General features: G+C 40.7%; 1 protein-coding gene across 2 annotated transcripts in view; it reads left to right on the top strand.

Annotated features, from left to right (window-relative positions):
* Positions 1–21,333, top strand: part of PASD1 (PAS domain containing repressor 1) — a 108,849-nt gene that overhangs the window by 47,859 nt on the left and 39,657 nt on the right. For both annotated transcript variants that reach the window (XM_075259054.1, XM_075259053.1), the window contains exons 2-5: positions 14,832–14,885; positions 16,351–16,407; positions 19,750–19,904; positions 21,013–21,104. In XM_075259054.1, the coding sequence (XP_075115155.1) occupies positions 16,376–16,407; positions 19,750–19,904; positions 21,013–21,104 (279 nt within the window). In that variant the 5' untranslated portion in view covers positions 14,832–14,885; positions 16,351–16,375. The remainder of the gene's footprint in view (positions 1–14,831; positions 14,886–16,350; positions 16,408–19,749; positions 19,905–21,012; positions 21,105–21,333) is intronic.

Raw genomic sequence — 21,333 nt, 5'->3', positions numbered from 1 at the left:
ACTCACCAGTCTTCCCTGCTGTAAAATCTTCTTTCTTCCTGGTTTCTTGCGTCATTTGGTGGGCGGGGTTTCATATGCAACTTGCAGTTTAGCTCCGCCACCAAATTAGCGTGTAGCTCTGCCCACCGCATAGCGTGATCCTATGGGGTGGCTGAAGGGCCTGTGATGTCATCAAAGGTCCTCAAACAACACTATATGCACAATATTGGACTATGAAGTACAGGCAGGAGCAACTCCATTCTGTGTTGTATACAGAGACTGCCTGTCTCTGCCATAATGAACACAATTGAATTAGCTAGCCTGATAACTGGGAGAACAGAAGACGAGTTCAGAAATGAAAGCAGCTCCTCTCCCCTATCTGAGAGCAGGGAGCTAGGTCATGTGGTGTAGACACAGGAATAGCTAGAAACACAGGCTCGCTCCCATGCACTTAGCCCCTCCTCCCTCCCCCCTGAGAGCAGGCAGCTACGGCACTTGACTTTTGAGCAGATAAGCCCAAGGGCCGTTTCAACAATTAATTGAATAAATTAGGATAGTGGACAAACAAAGCAGTTTTGCTGAAGCAGTGTATTTAGGAAAAGTCTTACATCCACATTAACAAGCAGTATAGATAGGATCCTTGTGATGGGACAACCCCTTTAAGTTACCTCCCAGATGATGCTCATTTTGATAGGCTCCCTGTGTTCTAATCGATATAGGTCTGAATTATGGGTCTCCTCCTAGATTATTTCAGAATACTCAAAAAGGGTGCACGAGTTTTCCAAACCAGAAGTCACTTGGAGGAGCTATTTTGTAAGTAACAAGTGTTAGTTCACCGGCTAAAATTGTGTAGACCTTTAGATTTTACTTTATTAAATAACATATATAATGATAGGGCATAAAATATTTTCTAGAACTTTCTTCTCACGACCTGTTCCCTGACTTACTTAGAATTTAGGATAGGCTGCCCGATGTGACTCTCCTATCGCAGTGACGTAACCGTGCCCTGGATTTACTCGGATGACTCGTGTTATTACTTTCCATTCTCTCCTCCCACGACTGCGTCTTATCCAATAAAAGCGCTTCCACATTTGGCCCGTGATGATGCCATGACAAAGCATAATGATCCTTCTACAGCAATTGACAAGTGACTTGGCACTTTGTATACTGGCACACGGGAGTAAAGGTTGGATTACCGCACGTCTGGGAATATATATGTATCCAAAAGAGAGAGAAAGACTGGCAGAACTATTTCAAGGATCTACCCATTTATCAATAGAAGACTTCACCTCTCGCAGGTAATCCTGTAGATATCTGGATGGTTTCAGGAAGGTGTGACGGCTTACGTATATGAAGTTTGAGTGGGTTTTCCCGGAACAGATTAGGTAACCAAGTAGTGTTGTAACTTTTCAACATGTGGCTCATATCTATGGGAAAGCATGTCTTAACCTATACTGCTCCGCCACAGGTATATTACACGAGATTATTACTAGAGGATTGGATTTGATACAGTGTATAGAAATGTAGAATAATCCAATAATTATGTATTATTTAGGTACCCTAAAAATTTCAAAATTGAGTTATCCTAAGGGGGGATCTCTTATATGTCTATTAGCCAAAACAGCACCCGGAGTGCCCAGCACATTTATTGTTTTCTATGTATTGTCCATTGGTTGCAATGGTAAGTGTGTAACGTTAATTTTCCATTTGGTGGTGCCACATAGAAATTGAATGCTTTCTGGAAGGTTCACACGTACAGATGACCATTGGGGGCAAAATCAAGAGTTCAAGTTTTTACTATTGGCTTTGTTGATCTAGTGCTGTGTTCTGTTTTGTTAGAAGGTATAGAACAAAAACAAAGGTTTCCCAAAATTGAACATGTAGTATATGACCAAAGCTTTATTACCTACAGATCAGTAGCATAAAAAATGTGTATTACAATGAGAACATTCACAGCTATACTAAATGCTACATATTACCCACTCTGCCCCCATTCATATTACTAGCTGTAAGAGCTGAGTGCTGTATAATACATCGCCTATTGTCAATTGACCCTCGATAGACCTAAAAATAACCTTGCGCTGTAGCATATTTTACGTGACATTAGTAAATGCCGTCGTGTTACCAAAATGCTGATTCATCTGCTAAATCAATTAGAACAGAAATGATATACTTGTGGTTTGCTTAGTGGATCGGTGAAAGTCATGTGTATCACATGATCAGACAAGGTCAAATGACTGTGCTACCCAATATGATGGGAATCAGTAAAACCTCATATATTGATGTACGCCTGTGTATAATACAGACGGGGATATTAGAATACGTCTCATAAACCAGATTTATATGTTCAACTCACATTTACATTCCAAATGAATTTATTGTATACTAGGTTATAATTTCTGTATAAATACAGAGTGAGTCAGATTATTCTTCCTATCTTTAAAGATTTCTGTCTTCATAGAAACCCTGTACTATACATCATATAGGCAATTTGATACAAGCCGTACAATATTATTGGTGCTGTTTGTACAGGTTTTGCTAACATTAGATCACTGGAAGGTGTAAGAAAGCAAATATAAAAGCATTCAGTATTTTATTCAGTTCAATAATTAAAGGGGCCTTATTAAAGGGGCGGTCCAGGATTAAACAATGCTAATTTCTTTGAAAAAAAAAAAATATAGGGTTGTCATTGGAATTGCTGTTCAGCTTCGTTGGTGTTACTGAGTTTGCAACAGTACCAAACACAACTTGTAGACATACGGGGCATGTTTGTAGAAGAAAGCAACTACTTTTTCTAGTCCTATAAGGCTCATTTTCCACAATATATGTGTAGGAATTTCTTGGTAATCATCTTTTTTTCTTAAAGAGACTTGTGTATACTCAGCAGATAATCTTAGGCTAAGGCCTCACATTGTGGAAACGCAGCTGCTTTTTTTGTTGCAGATTTTGCTGCAGTTTTTTGAGTCAAAGTCAAGAATGTCTACAAGAGGAATGGGAAATAGATAGGAAATTCTTATACTTCTACCATCTGCTCAATCCACTCCTGGCTTTGACTCAAAAAAACCCCATCAAAATCTGCAACAAAAAAGGCGCGTTTCCGCAACGTGGGGCCTTAGCCTTAAGGAGGAAAAATTGCACGGAAAAGGAGAAAGCTGAAACCATAAAGGGGCTGTATCATTAGATTTTACGGTTTTTAGATAAACATATGCCTTTAAAAAGGCTATCCAGGTGCTGCTAATCCTTTTTAAACCCCTCCCCATTTTTCTGAATTACCATAAAAAAGTATATATAAATCAGTCCTACCATGCACGGGGGGCGTTCCGTGCACCCCTTCCCCCCCTGCATCATAGCTTGCTCATGCCCTCCTCTCTTCTTTGACTGACTCCTCCTTGCGATTCACCGCCTGCAGCGAACAAAATCTCCAGCACCATTTTCCTGTAGAGAACATCGCGACTGTACTGCACATGTTCAGCATGCTCGCATAGTTCTCAGGGGAACTGAGTAGTTCTCTACACAAAAATGGCGCTGTAGCGTGCGCAGTGGCGCACCGGAGGGAGCGCTACTGCGCATGCGCGAAATTTCAATTGAAACAGCCGGGCTGGAGGCGGTGAATCTCAAGGAGGAAACAGTCAAAGAAGAGAGGAGGGAGTGAACAAGCTATGACGCGGGGGCGGGGGGGTGTGCACGGGACGCCCACCATGCACGGTAGGACCGAGTTACATAAACGTTTTAACGTTAATTCCGAAAAATGGGGGGGGGTGTTCAAAAACGATTAGCAGCACCTGGATAGCCTTTTTAAAGTCTATTCAGGCATATGTTTATCTACAAACCGGAAAATCTAATGAAAGAGCACCTTTAACCAGTAATGAAACGGGAAGATATAGAAGTGTTGACCCAATTTTCTGCAATTGGTTAAACCACTGATGCGGGATATCTTATCACAGAAGACAACAAAAAACAAGGAAAATTCATTGAAAAATGTTTTAGCAATGACTTTTTGTTGTTTTTTTGTCTTCTGTGATCAGATATCCCGCTGCAGCAGTTTACCCAATTGCAGAAGTTCAGGTTAACCCTGCGATATCTGTACATAGTTCCAAGACTTTATAACTTCTTAGATTCTTCCTCTGCCTTGAAGCTACCTGGGCATTATTAGTATGTAATGTAGTGTATGAGGGTAGTGGTTTATACTATATGTCATTATAAGGATCAGCCTAAGAATAGCTACTAAGAATTTATTTAAAAATAGAAAAACCTATGGCCTTCATCCTGTATGATCTTCCCAAGAATCCTGTGCCACAATGCTCATTATATAAGCAGCGTTCTGAGGTAAAACAAGGCGCGGTAATCCAGACGGTCAGGTCAGTATGTTACATCCTGTGCTGTGTACAGAGAGATCATGCTGCTTAGGTTAGATAGGTTAATTCGACTTCATCTCTGAAACCAGACAGGAGGACGTTCACCACTATTTTAGACCTTCGGGTCATCACAGTATTAAAATTGCAGGAGCCAAATCTAAGCCAAGGGTCAGTGAAGGTTCTGGAGGTGTTAGCGATGGTTGTCATAAAAGCTGACTGTCAGAGGAATCTGTATTTTAAGATTTTATTTTAGCTGGTGTGCAGGTGAGGTTACAGTTTTCTATGAATGTCTAGTCTGTATCTGCATTGAGACAAACTATACATGTCCACACTATGGCCAGGAAATCCCAACAAGTCACTGTGTAAGTCTTTCTTTATGGTTGTTTTCCAGTCTATTATAGTATATTGTGCACTTATTTATTTTGTGTACGTAGTCTGTTAAATGCACATTCAGTATATAACAGTGGTGGTCGGACCCCCCTCTCAGGATCCCCACAGTCCACAGTATGAAGGGGTCACAAGGCTCAGCCTTGTTCACTTGAATGATCTGGTTGCAGTACCAGGGACAGTCACACTTGTATGTACAGTACATGACTGTGTCTGCTAATTGATGGGGGTTCTAGTTCGGAGCCCACCAGGATTACAACATGATGGAGTACCCTAAGGATAACTTAGAAGTTAAAAGATTTTCCAGAAAAATAAAATGGTGGCCCTAGCATACCATAACAAAATGTTTACCTGATCCCCTACTGCTCCAAACCAGATACTACCCTGCTCTCTGCTGTTCTTCACATAATGTTGACCTGTGCAGACAGGAAATTCTTAGAGATACTGCTTAACCAATCACTATTGAGAGAGTCCCTGCAGTACTAGAGAGTCCCTGCAGCACTAGAGAGTCCCTGCAAGCCACATCATGGATTAGGCATACCCTCAAGGAGTCCCTGCACATAGGCAAAAATCTAAGCCAGCTCCTTCCATTTTTGACGCCTATGTCCTGATCCCATGCCCCACCTACTTTCTGTGGTCAGTAGTGAGATGTGTGCCTAACCATCACTTGCACCTATTTTATTCACAACTGTCATGAAAAAAACAAAAAACACAAATCAGTAATTGGCAATTATTTCACAGCAAAAAAACTGCCATAAAACATTGATCAGTTTCTCCCAATCTGCTTATGTATACAACTCCTATACAGATCTCTGTTATATATTCCCATCTATCCATCCTTCCCCTAGTTCTTGCTAACCTACCATATTTCCACTAAGATGAAGCAGGACACTGATGGAAAAGAGTATTGCAGTCATACTCTTTACATCAGACCACACAGGGTTTGTTTGTAGTCTGGGACAACAGAGATGCACAGGCATGTATAGGAACCATAGACGTAGACACAAAATGGTAGAATATTGTGATCTAGACTTATTGCTTCATTTTTAGATGCATTGAAGTAATCTAGAATTGAAGGGGTTGTCTAGAATTTACAAAAATCAAGTCAAGAGCAGGGAATATGATTCTTACTTTTTGACCCCCTACTCTATTCCAGTGGTCCTCACTATTCTCTATATACTGATATGCAGTGCTGACATGTCATACATGTTTATGTGACCTCTGTCGCCTCATTAGTAGAGATGAGCGAGTAGTATTCGATCGAGTAGGTATTCGATAGAATACTATGGTATTCAAAATACTCGTACTCGGTCGAATACTACTCCTACTCGCAGTAAAGATTCAATTCAGAACCAGCATTGATTGGCCGAATGCTATACAGTAGGAGTCTGCAGGAGGACCCCCTCCCAAACGGAATATCAGCACAACTGCAAGCGATGTGCAGTTAAAGTGCACGGACCCGTTATAGTCATTGGCTAAAGTAGTCACGTGCACATGTACAACACATCATTGTTGCCAGAAAGTAAGTAGAACCAGGCAAAGAGCACTGGGGAAATTAAAGAAAAAAAAATCCCATACCCTCCATTTGGCCAAATTTTTGTAAATTTCACAAAACCCTTTTAAATAAGTGCAAACCCTGACGGAGAGCTATAAAAGTTTACACTGTTATTCATACAAGTAATTTTCCAAACAAAATCTAGGTTGTATTTTCGAAGCAAGAAATGTCCCATATATATCTACCAAGCAATGAGTCATGTTTCCCAATCCTCTCCACCCCAAAAACAAAATTATAGGAGAAATAAAAAAGACCAAACTAATCAGCAACCAAATCCTCTGGGCGCCCAGGTCCTCCGATGTCCCACTGCTGGAGACAAACTCTGCCGCTGATTTCTTTGATTTGCTATTTGTCTTCTCGCCACCTCATGTTGTGACAACCGTTACTTTTCCATAGCGGAGTTGTAGACAAATCAAATATCAAACATTCTACAAGTGTAAAAATAGTAATGCCGAGTGAACAGATATCAGCAGACATTTATACCAAGGCTTCAGTCTTCCTACCGTACAGATGGTCTACAAGTGATTATATCAGGACGCTTGTACGTCGGAATAACAGGTTCCTGCGCGCCGTTTATCTGATCAAGCTATTATTTCCAAGCTTTATATCTGATGTTTACATCCCTTCCCCTTACATTGCTTTAGAATTAGCGCTACTATTAAACAGTAGCTATGTGTTTATGACGATGGTCACAAAGCTGATTTTAGCCCCGGATAGAAATGTCACCATGGAAAAGTAATTTTCTTAAGAGCTGTATTCTTTCATCTTTTACAAAGAAAGAAAGGGGACAAAAGCCTACTGCAATTTTCTATTTTCTTTCCATTTGTGAAGCAAGGACCTTAGTTTAGCTGTTATCTTCTCTAAAGTACATGTTGACACATCACCAATTGCACAATGGTCATAATTAGGTGTTCTGCTTTTGTGGTTTATCTCTCGAACTCAAGGATGCTTAAAAACCTGTTAGCTCGAAATATAAGGCCATCTAGTATATGGACTTGGGGATTGGACAAGATGGGGTCTACAGTGGTTGGGGTGGTGAATGTCTTGAACTTGACCTACAAGCCCGGCCGGTGCTCCAGGCAAAATCTTTTACTTTTTCAAAAATAAAAAGGGGTTTTCGTACCATGTTTTTGTAAAACAATAAGGGTTAGGGATGAGCGAACACTGTTCGGAACAGTCGTTCCGAACAGCTTACTCCCATAGAAATGAATGGACATAGCCGGCACGCGGGGGGTTAAGCGACCGGCCGCCAGCAAAGTGTACGTACCAGCTGCTTCCATTGATTTCTATGGGAGCGTGCTGTTCGGAACGGCTGATCCGAACAGTGTTCGCTCATCTCTAATAGGGGTTACATAGACTACAATATTCTTTCACTTTCCATAACCTTCATTCATTCATCTTATTGTCAAGAATTGGTAAGGCTAGGACCACACCAGCACTCGGACTCCGATCGGGGATTCCGTCACCCATTCCGCATTTCAAGTGTGGAAACCTGGCAAACCACATTATAGTCTATGGGCTCTGTAGGTTTCCACAAGTCAGTGGGTTGGGTTTCCATTTTTTGGATCCCCAATCGGACCCAACCGTTAGAGTGAAACTAGCAATTCTCATGGGCAAGTTGAAATAAAGCCAGTCTAATCTTAATATAGGATCCCAAAGGTTAGATCCTCACCATCAAAAAAGGGGATTTCTCGCCATGTTTTTGATCAGTAGACCTGTTGTTGGACCTTCTAAAATTTTGAGCAGGCCATGTGTGTATGGTCTCTTCAGATTGAAGTGAATAGGATTAATGGACAATACCTATTGATCAGCTCCCCTACTTAGTAGATCTTAAAAAAAATTGTAGTGTAATATAACAAAGAACATATAAAACAAAGAAGTATTTATTTCACTACAAGACAAAACAACCATGTTAAAAGGCTAGGATCAGAAAAACAATTTTGCTACTTCTTCTCTTAAAACAGCGCCACCCCTGCCCATTGGTTATGCCTGGTATTGCAGGTCAGCTCCATTGATGTAAGCTAGGCTGAGCTGTAATACTAAGAATGTAGCCATGTTTTTCTAATCCTGCCCAACCTCTTTAGAGCTATACTCTGCTTTCAATGATGACTCATTATCACATTTCTACCCTTCTACAAACTAGAGCTTGAAAGTAGCCTAAACCTTAGAATAACATGTTTTGAAAGTCTTGCCCATGAAGTGTTCTCCTATATGTATAAACCCACTTACTATAGAATAAGAAGGTGACTATGCTCATAGTACGACCCATCCGGCATGGCACATCCAGTCCATAGTCTTCTTCATTGCCTCTGTTTACATCTCAAACTTTAAGAAATGTGGATAGACAGACTCTGGATAGAATGTTAAAAATGAGAGAGCATGCAACATCATCACAGGAGAATGGTGACATATAAGTCTTGGACTTCATGGTGACTTTGGCGATCAAAGGTGACTCTGTCACCCTCTGACTCCTTCCCTAATGTACGTGAATGGAATAGCATTGTGGTCCTCAAGTCAACTGTAGTTTCTGGTTGCAAAAAAATCCTTCAGTGCTCGATCATTTTGCAACAAAAATGTGCAGTTGCAGCACCCTTGTGGTCGCAATCCAAATCCATTCACCTGCACTGGAGAGGGACACGCAAAGTAGTCATATAGCCCTAGCCTTATTCCAAATAAGACAGTAAACAAGGCTGTACAAGATCTTTAAGAAACCTATATTTATGGAAGTGTATGATATCTATAATGTGTATGTGCCGTGTTTACACAATCTCACTGTTGAGGAATCTATAGTAACAATGTATGGTGACTTGCATGTAATGTGTTAACTTTTTTTGGAGTCTAGTACCCATTGCTACATCTGTAGGAGGGAGCTGAGGAAAGTTCCTCATAATCACTTAATGTCTGAGATAAAACGTGGCTGAATCCGACTGTCTTCTATTGGTAGATGTCACAGAATGATGGATTTCATCGTACGTAAATCTTTCTTCCTGCAACAAATTAAAGTGTCAAAAGAGGTTGTTTTGAGCTTGAGCCTGTCGTCAATCTTGAGATTTTCATTTTTGGATAGAAGGTTTGGTATTTTGGAGTGCAAGACTGTAAAGCTGATATGTAAATGTTATCAATCAAGATTCATTGGGGTCCATTCTAAAACTGAGAACTCTTCAATGGCTCTGGTATGACCTGGAAGCTTCTGTGAACAATAAGAATAATTCTAAATAAAAATATACTCGCTGACAAAAAAGTAATACACTTACATAGGAATGTCAGATTGCTGCGAAACTTGGTATGCAGTTATGGCTAAGGGATGTAAATTATAGATGTGGTCCAGTTAGAAACTGGGTTTTGCCACAAAGGAACCAAAAATTGTTTCTCCAGCTTCCCTATAAAAAGCAGTTACTTTTGGGTAGTGTACTTTTAGTGATTATCATTTTGACAAATTGGCTGATATCTAGCGGTTAGATGTTGGGAACAGTGGTTAGGTCATGGCCCGTACAACAGTCCACCATCAGTGGAGGGGATTGTTTGATCTGCCAGTAAGCAGGATCTTTTCCCACATTTATCTGGTTCTCCATAGTGACGTCATCATTATACTCTTGTGCTTAGAAAAAGGACATGGTGTCACGGCACACATCATGTGTCCTACCATTGACATTCAGCCACCATCACCTTAGTTTGCAGTGATGTTATACATGAGAAGCCTGGACTGCTATGGACTAGGACTGTTTCATCTGGTTTAAGTATGGAGGCCTTGTGGTTAGTGCTTCAATGTTGCCTTTGTTGTGAGGTGACACACTGCCCCACTGCTGGTGTCATTATTTGGGGAGTTACTACATACAACAGTCGGCCACCCCTAGAAGTGATTTGAGGTTCAGTAACAGCTCAGTGATACGGACAGGACATTCTGCAGCCACATGTGTTGCCTCTCATGGCAGGGAATCCAACTGGCAATTTATTGCAGAACAATTCTCACCCACACAAAGCAAGGGTTTCCAATTGATGTGTCCGCCATATTGCCATACTTCCTTAGCCAGCCTTGCCACCAGATTTATTGCTAATCAAATATTTTTGGGACCAGATGGGATGTCAGTGTCGCCATCTTACCAATGTGCAGGATCTTCAGACCCATCTGTAACATCTATGGGCACATATGGCACCGGATACTTTACAGAACCTGTATGCACAACCATAAGCCCATGGGAAAAACCACATATAAATATACTCCACACGTCGAGGATAATAGTGATATTTATACAGTGTATATCCTTGTGTATATAGGATACATTGTCAAACCACACACACTAATGACATAGTAATCATTTATTTACATAGAGATTATGCAGTTTTCTTTAGGGTGTCATTATAGTTGGGCGTACACGAGGCATTTTCCTGAAATATTTATAATTCTGCCTGACAAGTTGTGTAGGTTTCTTTTCAGTATCCGGATGAGTAAATCGCTGGAAAGCATTTATAATCTGTGTTTTATAACTTGCTTCTGCTCGGGAATGAACACAGAGCACAAAGAATGAAAATGTCACGTTGTATATGATGTCCAACAAGGAACTGGCCAATAGCGGTAATAACTCGCAACATAACCGAAAGACTGAAAGAAAGAGAGAGAAAATTAATTAAATGTTGCAAAGTACATGAACGTTCATTAATCAGAACTCGAGAATTGCTTAGCTGAAAAGGCGAAGACAGTCTCTCCACCATTACCGCTCACTACAGGTGCCTATGGGCTGATAGTCAACATTGTGATCTTTAGTTCTAATCAAAATATCTTTGACCGTCACTTAGATGGATCTCATATATTGTCTATGTGGGATTTTGTGGTCCGTGTACTGTATGAAGCTTTATTTAATTGAAGTTCTGTACAGTTAATTAACAATTAAGACTTTGCCGCGGAGAGTCAGTCCTTGGTGTATTTTTTGCTATCTGAATGATATATCTTAATACATCCGACACAGCTGTTATGCATAAGATTAAAACTGAAATTAAAATAGTCAAGTAACCTGTTCTTAGTGCAGCCGAACTAGCATGTAAAGCCAGAAGTAAAGCAAAGTGTGGTTTTGGGGAAAACTTACTGTGGGTGTAAGTGTGCCCTTTCTTGTGCCAAATCTGTGCCACGTTGTTCCTTCTGTGTCCCACAGGACAGAACAGGTCAGAGACCAAGATGGGCTGGGGTGGGGACTCTTTGCGCCTGGTTACAGTAAATTTGTCCAATGCAAGTATCACATTCCGTGTCCTGACCATTTTCTAATAAACCACATCCTTCTTCCATGAAGCCTTGTCCCCTTTACCATTAAAGTTATAAAAGGCAAGGTGTGTTACGCTAGGTTGGCTCTAGCATTCTGGTTTCCATTCTTTGGGTCCACTTGGGGACCAGAAAAAACAGAAACCCTATCTGCTTAAAAAATGGTTACCAATGGACCCCGTAGACTATAGACCCCTCAGACAATGGGTTTCCCTCTGAAATTGGTGGAGAGAAATGTCCTGCTTCTCATACTTTAGGAGGATATTTTGTCTAGGCGGCTGGATTTTTCTGACAATCTCCAACCCATCCCACTTTGGTCTCTTCCTTGCTCCACTTTTGCAAAAAGTGGAAAGTGGGGCATAGAAGGAACAATGTGGTGTATCATTGGCATAAGAAAGGCCAACAAGGCGCCACATTTACACCCATCTGTGCAAGAAAGCTGGTGCAGGCAAAGGCCACAACTAGTGAGTCGCAGTGGGAAAAACCACGGCAGAAACGGTGTATGCATTGGAGTTTTCCTCTGCGGATCTTACGCTTCTATTAAAGCTGTAAAGTAACTGCCAGCATTTCCGAAGGTATAATTGACATGCTGTGAGTTGCAAAAATGCAAATGTTTTTCAAGGCGCGTGGTTTATTTTCTGCAGTGTGTGGATGGGATTAGCCAGAATCGTAGCTGGGTTAGTTTATTCCCCGATATATATGTCAGTTTTTCCCATCCTATACCTCCACCATGCACCTTTGCAGTGGCTTTTGGCAGCTATTGGCCACAATCATGTACCGTGTGGTATACTTTTGCATATGCTGCTGTATGTTGCACTGCCAGAGGTCATAAGGGGAATCTTTAGGCTTTTGTCTGATGAATCAGGGCTTATGGCTACATTCAGTAAATGCACTGAGAACTTTCCCATATATTTACTGAACATGGTGTGAACATAATCTTACAAATCTCTTTCGTGATTCTTCATTTGTTTATTAAGGAACTGGATTTACAGTAATTTCCTATGATCATGAGTTGCATGTACCTGTGTACAGTGTCTATAGTCCCACAATTGATAGAGGAAGTGTTGTGATGTCATGACCACCATTCTCTTCTCCGTGGTTTTAGAAATCGGGTCCATAACAGTACGTTACCTGGGGTTATTAAGCGCAGATACTGATTTTTAGGTGTGTTTTATAAAGTATTTAGTTTCTTTCTTAATAATAAGGTTAGAAGATTTGGGTGTGGTTATGGTCACAGCTAAGATTTCCCTTAGTCTATGGGGTCCACGCGTTTCCGCAGGTAACCGTTGTTTAAGCGGACTGAGTTTCAGTCATTTGAGTCCCCATGTGGACCGGAACGACAGAGCCCCGAGCACGAAGGTGAACCTAGGGTCAGTGATACCTCTTTATTATAGTATAGGGCCTAAAGGAGCAGTGTATGACTTCTGGCTTTGGTGTATCAGTTATTTCCTTGGCGTTTCTTCAGATAACACCAACCTTTGTTATGTTGGTCACGTGGCCACCAAAACTCATGAAACTAGTTGAGTGTTATTGTGTTGTTTTTTTTTTTTTTTTTGGGGGGGGGCAGAGTTTACATGTCTGTTTTTAGAACAGTGGGGTAGTCAATGGGTATATACACACGTCAGTATTTTGTTACTTTTCAGCAATTGCCATCAGTTTAAAAATAGGATATGTCCTACTATTGTCTGTTTTTACGGCCTGATGGACTCAACACAAGCCTATGGGTGCAGTTTTTGAAATCTGTTTTTTGGGTGCTTAGTAGAGATGAACGAACTGCGTTCGATCGAGTTGGTATTCGATCGAATATCAGGCTGCTCGAGATATTCGATTCCAATCGAATACCATGGCAAACACACTAAGAATTTGTATCCCCTCCCACCTTTCCTGGTGCTTTTTTTGCACCAATAACTGTACAGGGTAGGTGGGACAGGAACCACGACAATGTAGGCATCGAAAAAAATCGGAAAAAGTAATTGGCTGGCTAAATCAGGTGACCTCCACTTTATACGAAGAGTGGATTTCAGATTTGGTTTATATTAGACTGCTACACCGCTATATCTCAGGTATAGCAGAGTTGACACAGCTCTGCTACATCTCAGGTGTGGCAGAGCTCAGCGCACAGCCAGCTCTGCTGCATCTCAGGTGTAGCAGAGTTAAGCGCACAGCTCTACTACACCTGAGATGTAGCAGAGCTGTGTCAACTCTGCTATACCTGAGATCGGACCACAATGGAGACTGCTGTGGACCGATCTTAGACTCCACGACCTCACAGATGAACCTCCGGCTGGTCAATGCATTCCTATGGAAAAAGTCAGCTCCTGCATTATTAGTGGCGTAATACAGGGACTTGGGCTTGTTAGATGCCCCCAGACATGCTTCCCCTGCTGTCCCAGTTGCATTGCAGAGGTGTTGTCCTCATTTGCTGAGGTGTCATAGTGGACTTGGTGACTCTCCTGAGTCGAAGAGTGGGATCCCCTGAAACAAAGCTTTTTTCCCCATAGACTATAATGGAGTTCGATATTCTTTCAAATAGTCAAATATTGAGGGGCTATTCGAAACTAATATCGAATATCAAATATTTCGCTGTTCGCTCATCTCTAGTGCTTAGCACTTTGATAGGTTTGTTATGGATTCTAGATAACATTAGGTTGGGCTTTGCTTTTGTACAATTTAGAGGAGCTTTTTCCACCAATAATATCTTATAATTTCCTAAAATAATATATAAAAATGTAAAAATAAAACTTCATTATTTGGTTTTGTTCCTACGGTTCCGTCCACACTGGTATTTTTAGCTTCATTAAGAGTTTCGCTATTTTTGCCATCAAAAATACTGCAACTTTTACAGAAGCCAAACTGACCCATTATAAGGCAGGGGATCTGTCAGGAAGTGTTGTGGCTCATGGACACACTAGACCAGAAGTTCCCAAACTTTTTTTCTCATAGACCACTCAAAATTTTACTGGTTTCGGTGGACCCCCTGCTGCTACATTTCTACCATATTCACAAAACTCGTCAAAAAATGTGAAGATTAGATCTAACGATGGAAATTTGCATCGCGGCTGAGACCCCTGTAGGTCCACCTGGACCACTTTGGGAATCACTGCCCTAGACCCTGACTCTTTTTCAGAAAGCTTGACGACGAAAAGCCCATTGGGGTCTAAAGTGGTGCTCATTTTTGGGTGTGAACCATGTCACAATTGGGTGTGATCATATATCAGGTGTAGAATGTTCTTGACTATTACATATGTATTATACTATAATTTAATGTCGTTAATGAATGAATACATTATCTCTTGTTTTCCAGGATACAGGAAGAAGCAGAATACATTGAGTCCAGTCTCACCAAGAACACTGATGTGTAAGTACTATAATGTGTATTAGGTTTTAGGCTTTTAAGGATTACTGTAGCATTTTGATGTGCAGATGAAGTTCTGATGAATACAGTGAATTCTAATTATTAAAGTGTAACTAAACTTTCGGGCAACTTAATACATTCATACAATTGTTATATACTTTATTACCAAATGTTGGCTTCTTTCTGTGACATCGGTATTGAGAGCTTTTTCTGTCTCTTACATCTGCATTTGGGTTTCTGAGTCCACTTGGGGACCCCCTGAACAGAAACCTATACAAATTAAAAAGCAGTTACCTGGGAAACCTGCAGATCTCATAGACTATAATGGGATCCGTGTGGTTTCCGCACAAAACATGCGTAGAGAAAATTCTGGCAAGCATCACTTTACTCTTCTCATGTTTTGTCCTTAAACCACATGGACCCCGTTATAATCTATGGGGTCCGCGGGTTTCCTGAAGGTAACCGCTTTTTAATGTGTATAGGTTTCCATTCGGAGGGTCCCCAAGTGGACTCCCCAAACGGAAACCTGAATGCAGATGTGAACTGGGCCTAACATGTAGAGAAATTGAGGGTGGAGGATAGTCACTCCAAACAATTATATCTTGGACATTATAAAACTTATAACCTTGCTTTTGGTGTCATATGAAAGTAGAGATTCCAAGGTTCTATTCAGATCCCAGATTACACTCCCTATCAGTACTTTTCTTTTGACAGATTTCCCCACAAAAATATTTTTCAGACCCCTACACACAAATCTATTTCAGACCCCAGAATACAAGTAATTATTAAACATCAGACCAACCCTCTTGTCACAAAATCATGAAAGAATACGTTCCTGGCACCATGACAGAATCCTGGTGTGGTTCAAGCATCCTCATACCTCATACCGGTGCCTGGTAATGTTGCAAGGCGGTGCTATGATGCAAGTACAGTAGAGGCCCACATACTATTCTTACACCGGGGTCTTCTGCCTTCTTGGATAAGAGGAAAGGAAATTTAGATTGTGAGCCCCATATGGGCAGCGATTGACAAGTGAGCAAAATAGAAAAAATAATGATTCATTATATTTAGAAATTTATTATTTTTCTTGTTCCAAAGTTTTGCAAAATTTTAAAAATGTGCATTTTGGAAACGATCATCCATCCACAAGTGTAGAACGTCAGCACAAATCCAGGCTGTAAAATGACAGCGCAGTCCCCATGCAGTATAAAGTATCTGTACCCGGGCGTCTGTCACTTTAATGGAGTAGAGACCACGGGCCATGTCACAGTTGTGCTGCAGGAGCAGATGTTTCGATGATACCCATTACCAAGCAGCGATTACCGAGAGTCTGCAGGGAATAGACACATCTGTGTCAGTAACGTCAATGTTTATTTACACATTAGCTGCACTTTTATAGATTTTTGTTTTAGCTCTTAAACTCAATTCTCAATAATTGCATTTACCGCTGTCTTATTTTCTCCTCTAGAATCCTGTGTTGTCTAAACGATCTGATGGATGAAGATGAGAAAGACAGAGCGAAGAGGTGAGCGAGGCAATACAGAGAGTAGTATAGAGCTGTAATATATAAATGGACACTCAATGAGAAAAACCAACAAAATAAGGCATACAGATAGAAATGTTGGATTGCCTAAAAACTTGACAAGCTGATGTGACTCATGCAGATATGGAAATGATTACAGGGGTGGTCTGATTTTAAAAGTGCTTATCTCGTTGTCCTAATTAAAAGGACTCTCAGGCAACTTTTGGGTAGTGTACCTCTTGTTGCCTCTACAATGCACTTGAAGACAATTTGCCCAGTTGACAGACTCTGAGAGAGGACACATCATTGGACTGAGAGTGGGATGGTTGTTTTTATGGATTGTCCTCCATCTAGTCCATCATGTTAGGAGGTACTAGGACTAGTGGTTATATGAGGGTACGCATACACAATAAAAGGAATTTCCAGTTTAATGCTTCCAGTGTACAAGATTTATTAAATCTGACAGGGTTACAGACGTTTCGGTCATGAGAGAGCTTCTTCAGTGTGTCGGTAAGAGAAGTTGGAAGCTCAAAAGCAGAAGTATGGAGTATATAGTATGCTACTACTTCATCTGGACTCCATACTTTCTGCTTTTGAGCTTCCAACTTCTCTTACCACCACACTGAAGAAGGTCTCTCATGACCGAAACGTCTCTAACACTGTCAAATTTAATAAATCTTGTACTGGAAGCATTAAACTTAGAGTGCCGGAAATTCCTTTTATTGTTGATTATGGCCATGAGAAGCCTTTTTCTGGCACCATACAAATTAACCGAGTGACGGTACATTACTTACAAGGGGTACGCATACACAGTGACCAGGCTCCAGATGGCCCAGGCAGGCCAGGGTAGTTGAGAGGATAATTTAATCCAGTGATAGGTACAAGCAGTTCCCATGGCTTTTCCTGTCCACCATCCATTCTCCATTGGCGCCTTCACTTGAATCTGTGATTCATGGTTTTCGTGATTCTCAGGGGTTGGGGAGTACACAATAGTGTCACACTATCACCAAGGTCTCTGATCCTGTCAATACGGCACAGTCTGACCTTTAATACTGAATTCTCCTTGAAATAACTTTGAGAACCGATATTCTAGAGTTATGTTTTATTACAGCATACAAGTCTGAACAAGTCCTAGCGATTTCGTAAAGAATATTCCAGCATCACAAGACATGAGATTTCAGTCACCATTCTGAAATGGTTTGGAATACCAGAATGATGAGCCTGGTGTTATTATGTAGTCATCGAGGCCTGAGCCTTCATAGACTCACAGTAATTATCAATGATATCATCCTCAATTACATTTTTATATTGTCCTGATGTGGCACAGACGTGTGGAACACCAAGTAGGATGTGGTTGCTCTACCTCCGCAGGAGATCCCTTTTGTAAACTATATACCGTCATGTCTCCGGTGTAGACCAGTAGGCTGACAATTCCTTGGTTTGGTCGGAGCACGCTTTACGAGTACCTATGTATGTCAGCCAGTGGCTCTTGGCTTTGGCTAGTATGTTTTTCATCCAGTCATTGTGATTTCTATTATACATGAGTTGTGGATATACCGGTGACTAATGCCGGAGCTCTCTAGACCTTTACAAAGTCATTACATGCAGCTCCCACAAAGCAGACCCGCTGCTTGCAATCATATGTACTTACTGAAATCCACATGAATCAGATTGAAATCCCTATTGCAGATCACATTTTTTGGGTGACGTGAGGGGTCATGAAGTGGGTGATGTGCACACGATATCTCGGTATATTGCTTCCTGAATCCAAAACTGAGTGACACTACCAAGTCATGGTATAGGGATAGACTGCTTTAATTCAATGTGATAGATATGTGTGATAGGACTGTGGTGTGAACCTGTTACAAGTGCACCAAACAGCTTATTTGCACATGGAAAGCTGAATTTCTCACAGCAAGCAGGGCATTGGGGTCAGTAGGTCAAAGCACACCGCCCGACTCCGACTACTTCACAAATGGTCAGACTTAAGGAGGAGAGATCCCCTTACTCACAAAAAGTCAGTGGTTGCATCCCTTTCAAAGTAAATATGCAACAAACTATAAACCGGAGTCAAAGTCGGTAACGTTTTTCCAATTCCACTCAAAACTGATCCCAACTCTGACTCCGACTCCCCAGCCTTGGTGGGAATGTTCATACAAGTAAGATATGTGCAGTAATGTGAGTAACCACTCGTACAACAGAATAAGCTGGAAAAACCGTGGTGGGAACGCATCGCAGCACTTTGAACAGAAAGTTTGGGAAGTTTTCCTCTACGGACTTTCCATTACAATTATATCTATAGGGAAACCATCAGCATTCCCGTAGATATAATTGACATGTTGCGATTTCCAAAACCACGCCGGTTTTGGAAATCGCGTCATGTCCGTGCCACGGCTCTTACAACAAAGTTAGTATGGGATTCAGAAGAATCCCATCCACTTTGCAGTTACTGTAAAACGCCACAATTCTTCCCTTGGCATTTCCGCTGCGGGCAAATTGCGGCATTTCCGACCCTTGCAGCCCCAGCCTAAAAGAAGCTTTGGTCATGAGAGACTCTTTCTAGTAATTCAAAGTTGTCATGAAATAAATTCAATAAAATATTGCAACATGCTAGCAAAATCCTTGACGGGCTGCAATTCACATCACAACCACTGGGTGGTGTCTGTACTTAGACACATATAATGTAGACATCCTGTGGCATAGTATCACAAAATCATGTATTTTTAAAAGCTGCTTATCTCATGACGTCTGGACATATCCACCCAAGAGGAAAAGTAGGAATGGACACATGAGTACACCCAAGATTGTATTTACTGTACTTTTTCTCATGCTGTTCGCTGTGTGGGTAGGGCTTAAAACAGATGTGTGTGGCACTATAGAGCAATGTATTATAAAGTAGAGTAAGTACATGTACATGGTAGTCAAATAGGTAGGATTTAAGGCAAGCTTAATATCAGCAGTCTATGCAATACACTAAACGGGGAGCTGCAGATTCTGCAGAGCCATGTGATAATAATAAAACCATCTGTATGCAGTGTATACAGATTTACTATTTTTTGTAACATTTATTGTCTCTCAAAAAAGACCAATCTACAGACCATTCTTGCAACATTGAAAAATATCTCATTCAGCAGTCTCATTTTTCATTCCTGGAAACCCAATTTAAATAGATGTGTCCTATGCAAATCTGTATCAGAAATGCCTGGGATGAGGAGGAAGTTTCCCACATTTCGGCAGTCAGATGTTTACAGCCATGTACTGGCTTTATCGTCCTACTTCATGCACTGGCAGGTTTTGCTGTTTTCCCTTCCTAAACTGATGTTTCTTTCTGGCATCTGAATTCAGGGCTTCACGGAATAAATCTGAGAAGAAGAGAAGAGACCAATTTAATGTCCTCATTAAGGAGCTGTGTACAATGCTGCATGGCCATGGACACCCCCTCAAGATGGACAAGTCCACCATTCTCCAAAGAACTATTGATTTCTTGCAGAAACAGAAAGGTATCCTATTCTATGATAGTATTATAGTGTGATAAATCCATATAGCTGTGGTATATATCATGTATCTATCCTGTTATGGTATGCATGGTGTATTCAAACTGATTTGGTATTATATAGTGTACCTGTGCAGCTGTGGCATATACGATGTATCCAAACTGCTGTGGTATATATCATTTATCCAAATTGATTTGGTACATATGAAGTATCCAAACTGCTCAGGCATATATCATTTATTCAGATTGTTTTGGTATATATGGTATCCATATGGGTTATTATTACATGGTGTTTCCATACTGTTAGGTTATTGCATGGTGTTTCCATAGTATTGGGTTATTACATTGTGTTTCCATACTGTTGGGTTACTACATGGTGTTTCCATACTGTTGGGTTATTATATGGTCTTTCCATACTGTTAGGTTATTACATGGTGTTTCCATACTGTTAGGTTATTGCATGGTGTTTCCATAGTATTGGGTTATTACATTGTGTTTCCATACTATTGGGTTATTACATGGTGTTTCCATACTGTTGGGTTATTATATGGTCTTTCCATACTGTTGGGTTATTACATGGTGTTTCCATACTGTTGGGTTATTACATGGTGTTTCCATACTGTTGCGTTATTACATGTTTTTTCCATACTGTTGGGTTATTACATGGTGTTTCCATACTGTTGGGTTATTACATGTTTTTTCCATACTATTGGGTTACTACATGGTGTTTCCATACTGTTGGGTTATTACATGGTGTTTCCATACTGTTGCGTTATTACATGTTTTTTCCATACTGTTGGGTTATTACATGGTGTTTCCATACTGTTGGTTTACTACATGGTGTTTCCATACTGTTGGGTTACTACATGGTGTTTCCATACTGTTGGGTTACTACATGGTGTTTCCATACTGTTGGGTTATTACATGGTGTTTCCATACTGTTGCGTTATTATATGGTGTATCCATACTGTTGGGTTACTACATGGTGTTTCCTAACTGCTGTAACATATACTGTGTATCCATAGCTGTGGTACTATATGCTATACAGTATCACACTTATTAAATATGTCCTATGGGATGAATTCACGTGAACAATGTATATGTCTCTCCCTTAGAAATTACAGCACAGACAGAAGCATGTGAAATCCGGCAGGACTGGAAACCTTCTTTTCTTAGTAATGAAGAGTTTACCCAGTTGATGTTAGAGGTAAGACTTGTTATTTATAGAGATTTGACAGCACTTACTATATCATTATATACAGATGCACTTTCATAAGCATGGCTGACTTGTCTATTGAAAATGGGGGCACCAAATGATTTCACTGTCTATATGGCAAACGCAATGATTCAATTCGGTTGTAGGATCTGCTGTTGGATACAGACCTGTCAGCTACTTTCCATAGTTTATTTTAGTACATAATATATTCCCCAAAAAT

Source organism: Leptodactylus fuscus, chromosome 11 (assembly GCF_031893055.1).
Source record: "Leptodactylus fuscus isolate aLepFus1 chromosome 11, aLepFus1.hap2, whole genome shotgun sequence".
NCBI classification, from domain to species: Eukaryota; Metazoa; Chordata; class Amphibia; order Anura; family Leptodactylidae; genus Leptodactylus; species Leptodactylus fuscus.
This window is presented reverse-complemented; position numbering and strand designations above follow the sequence as displayed.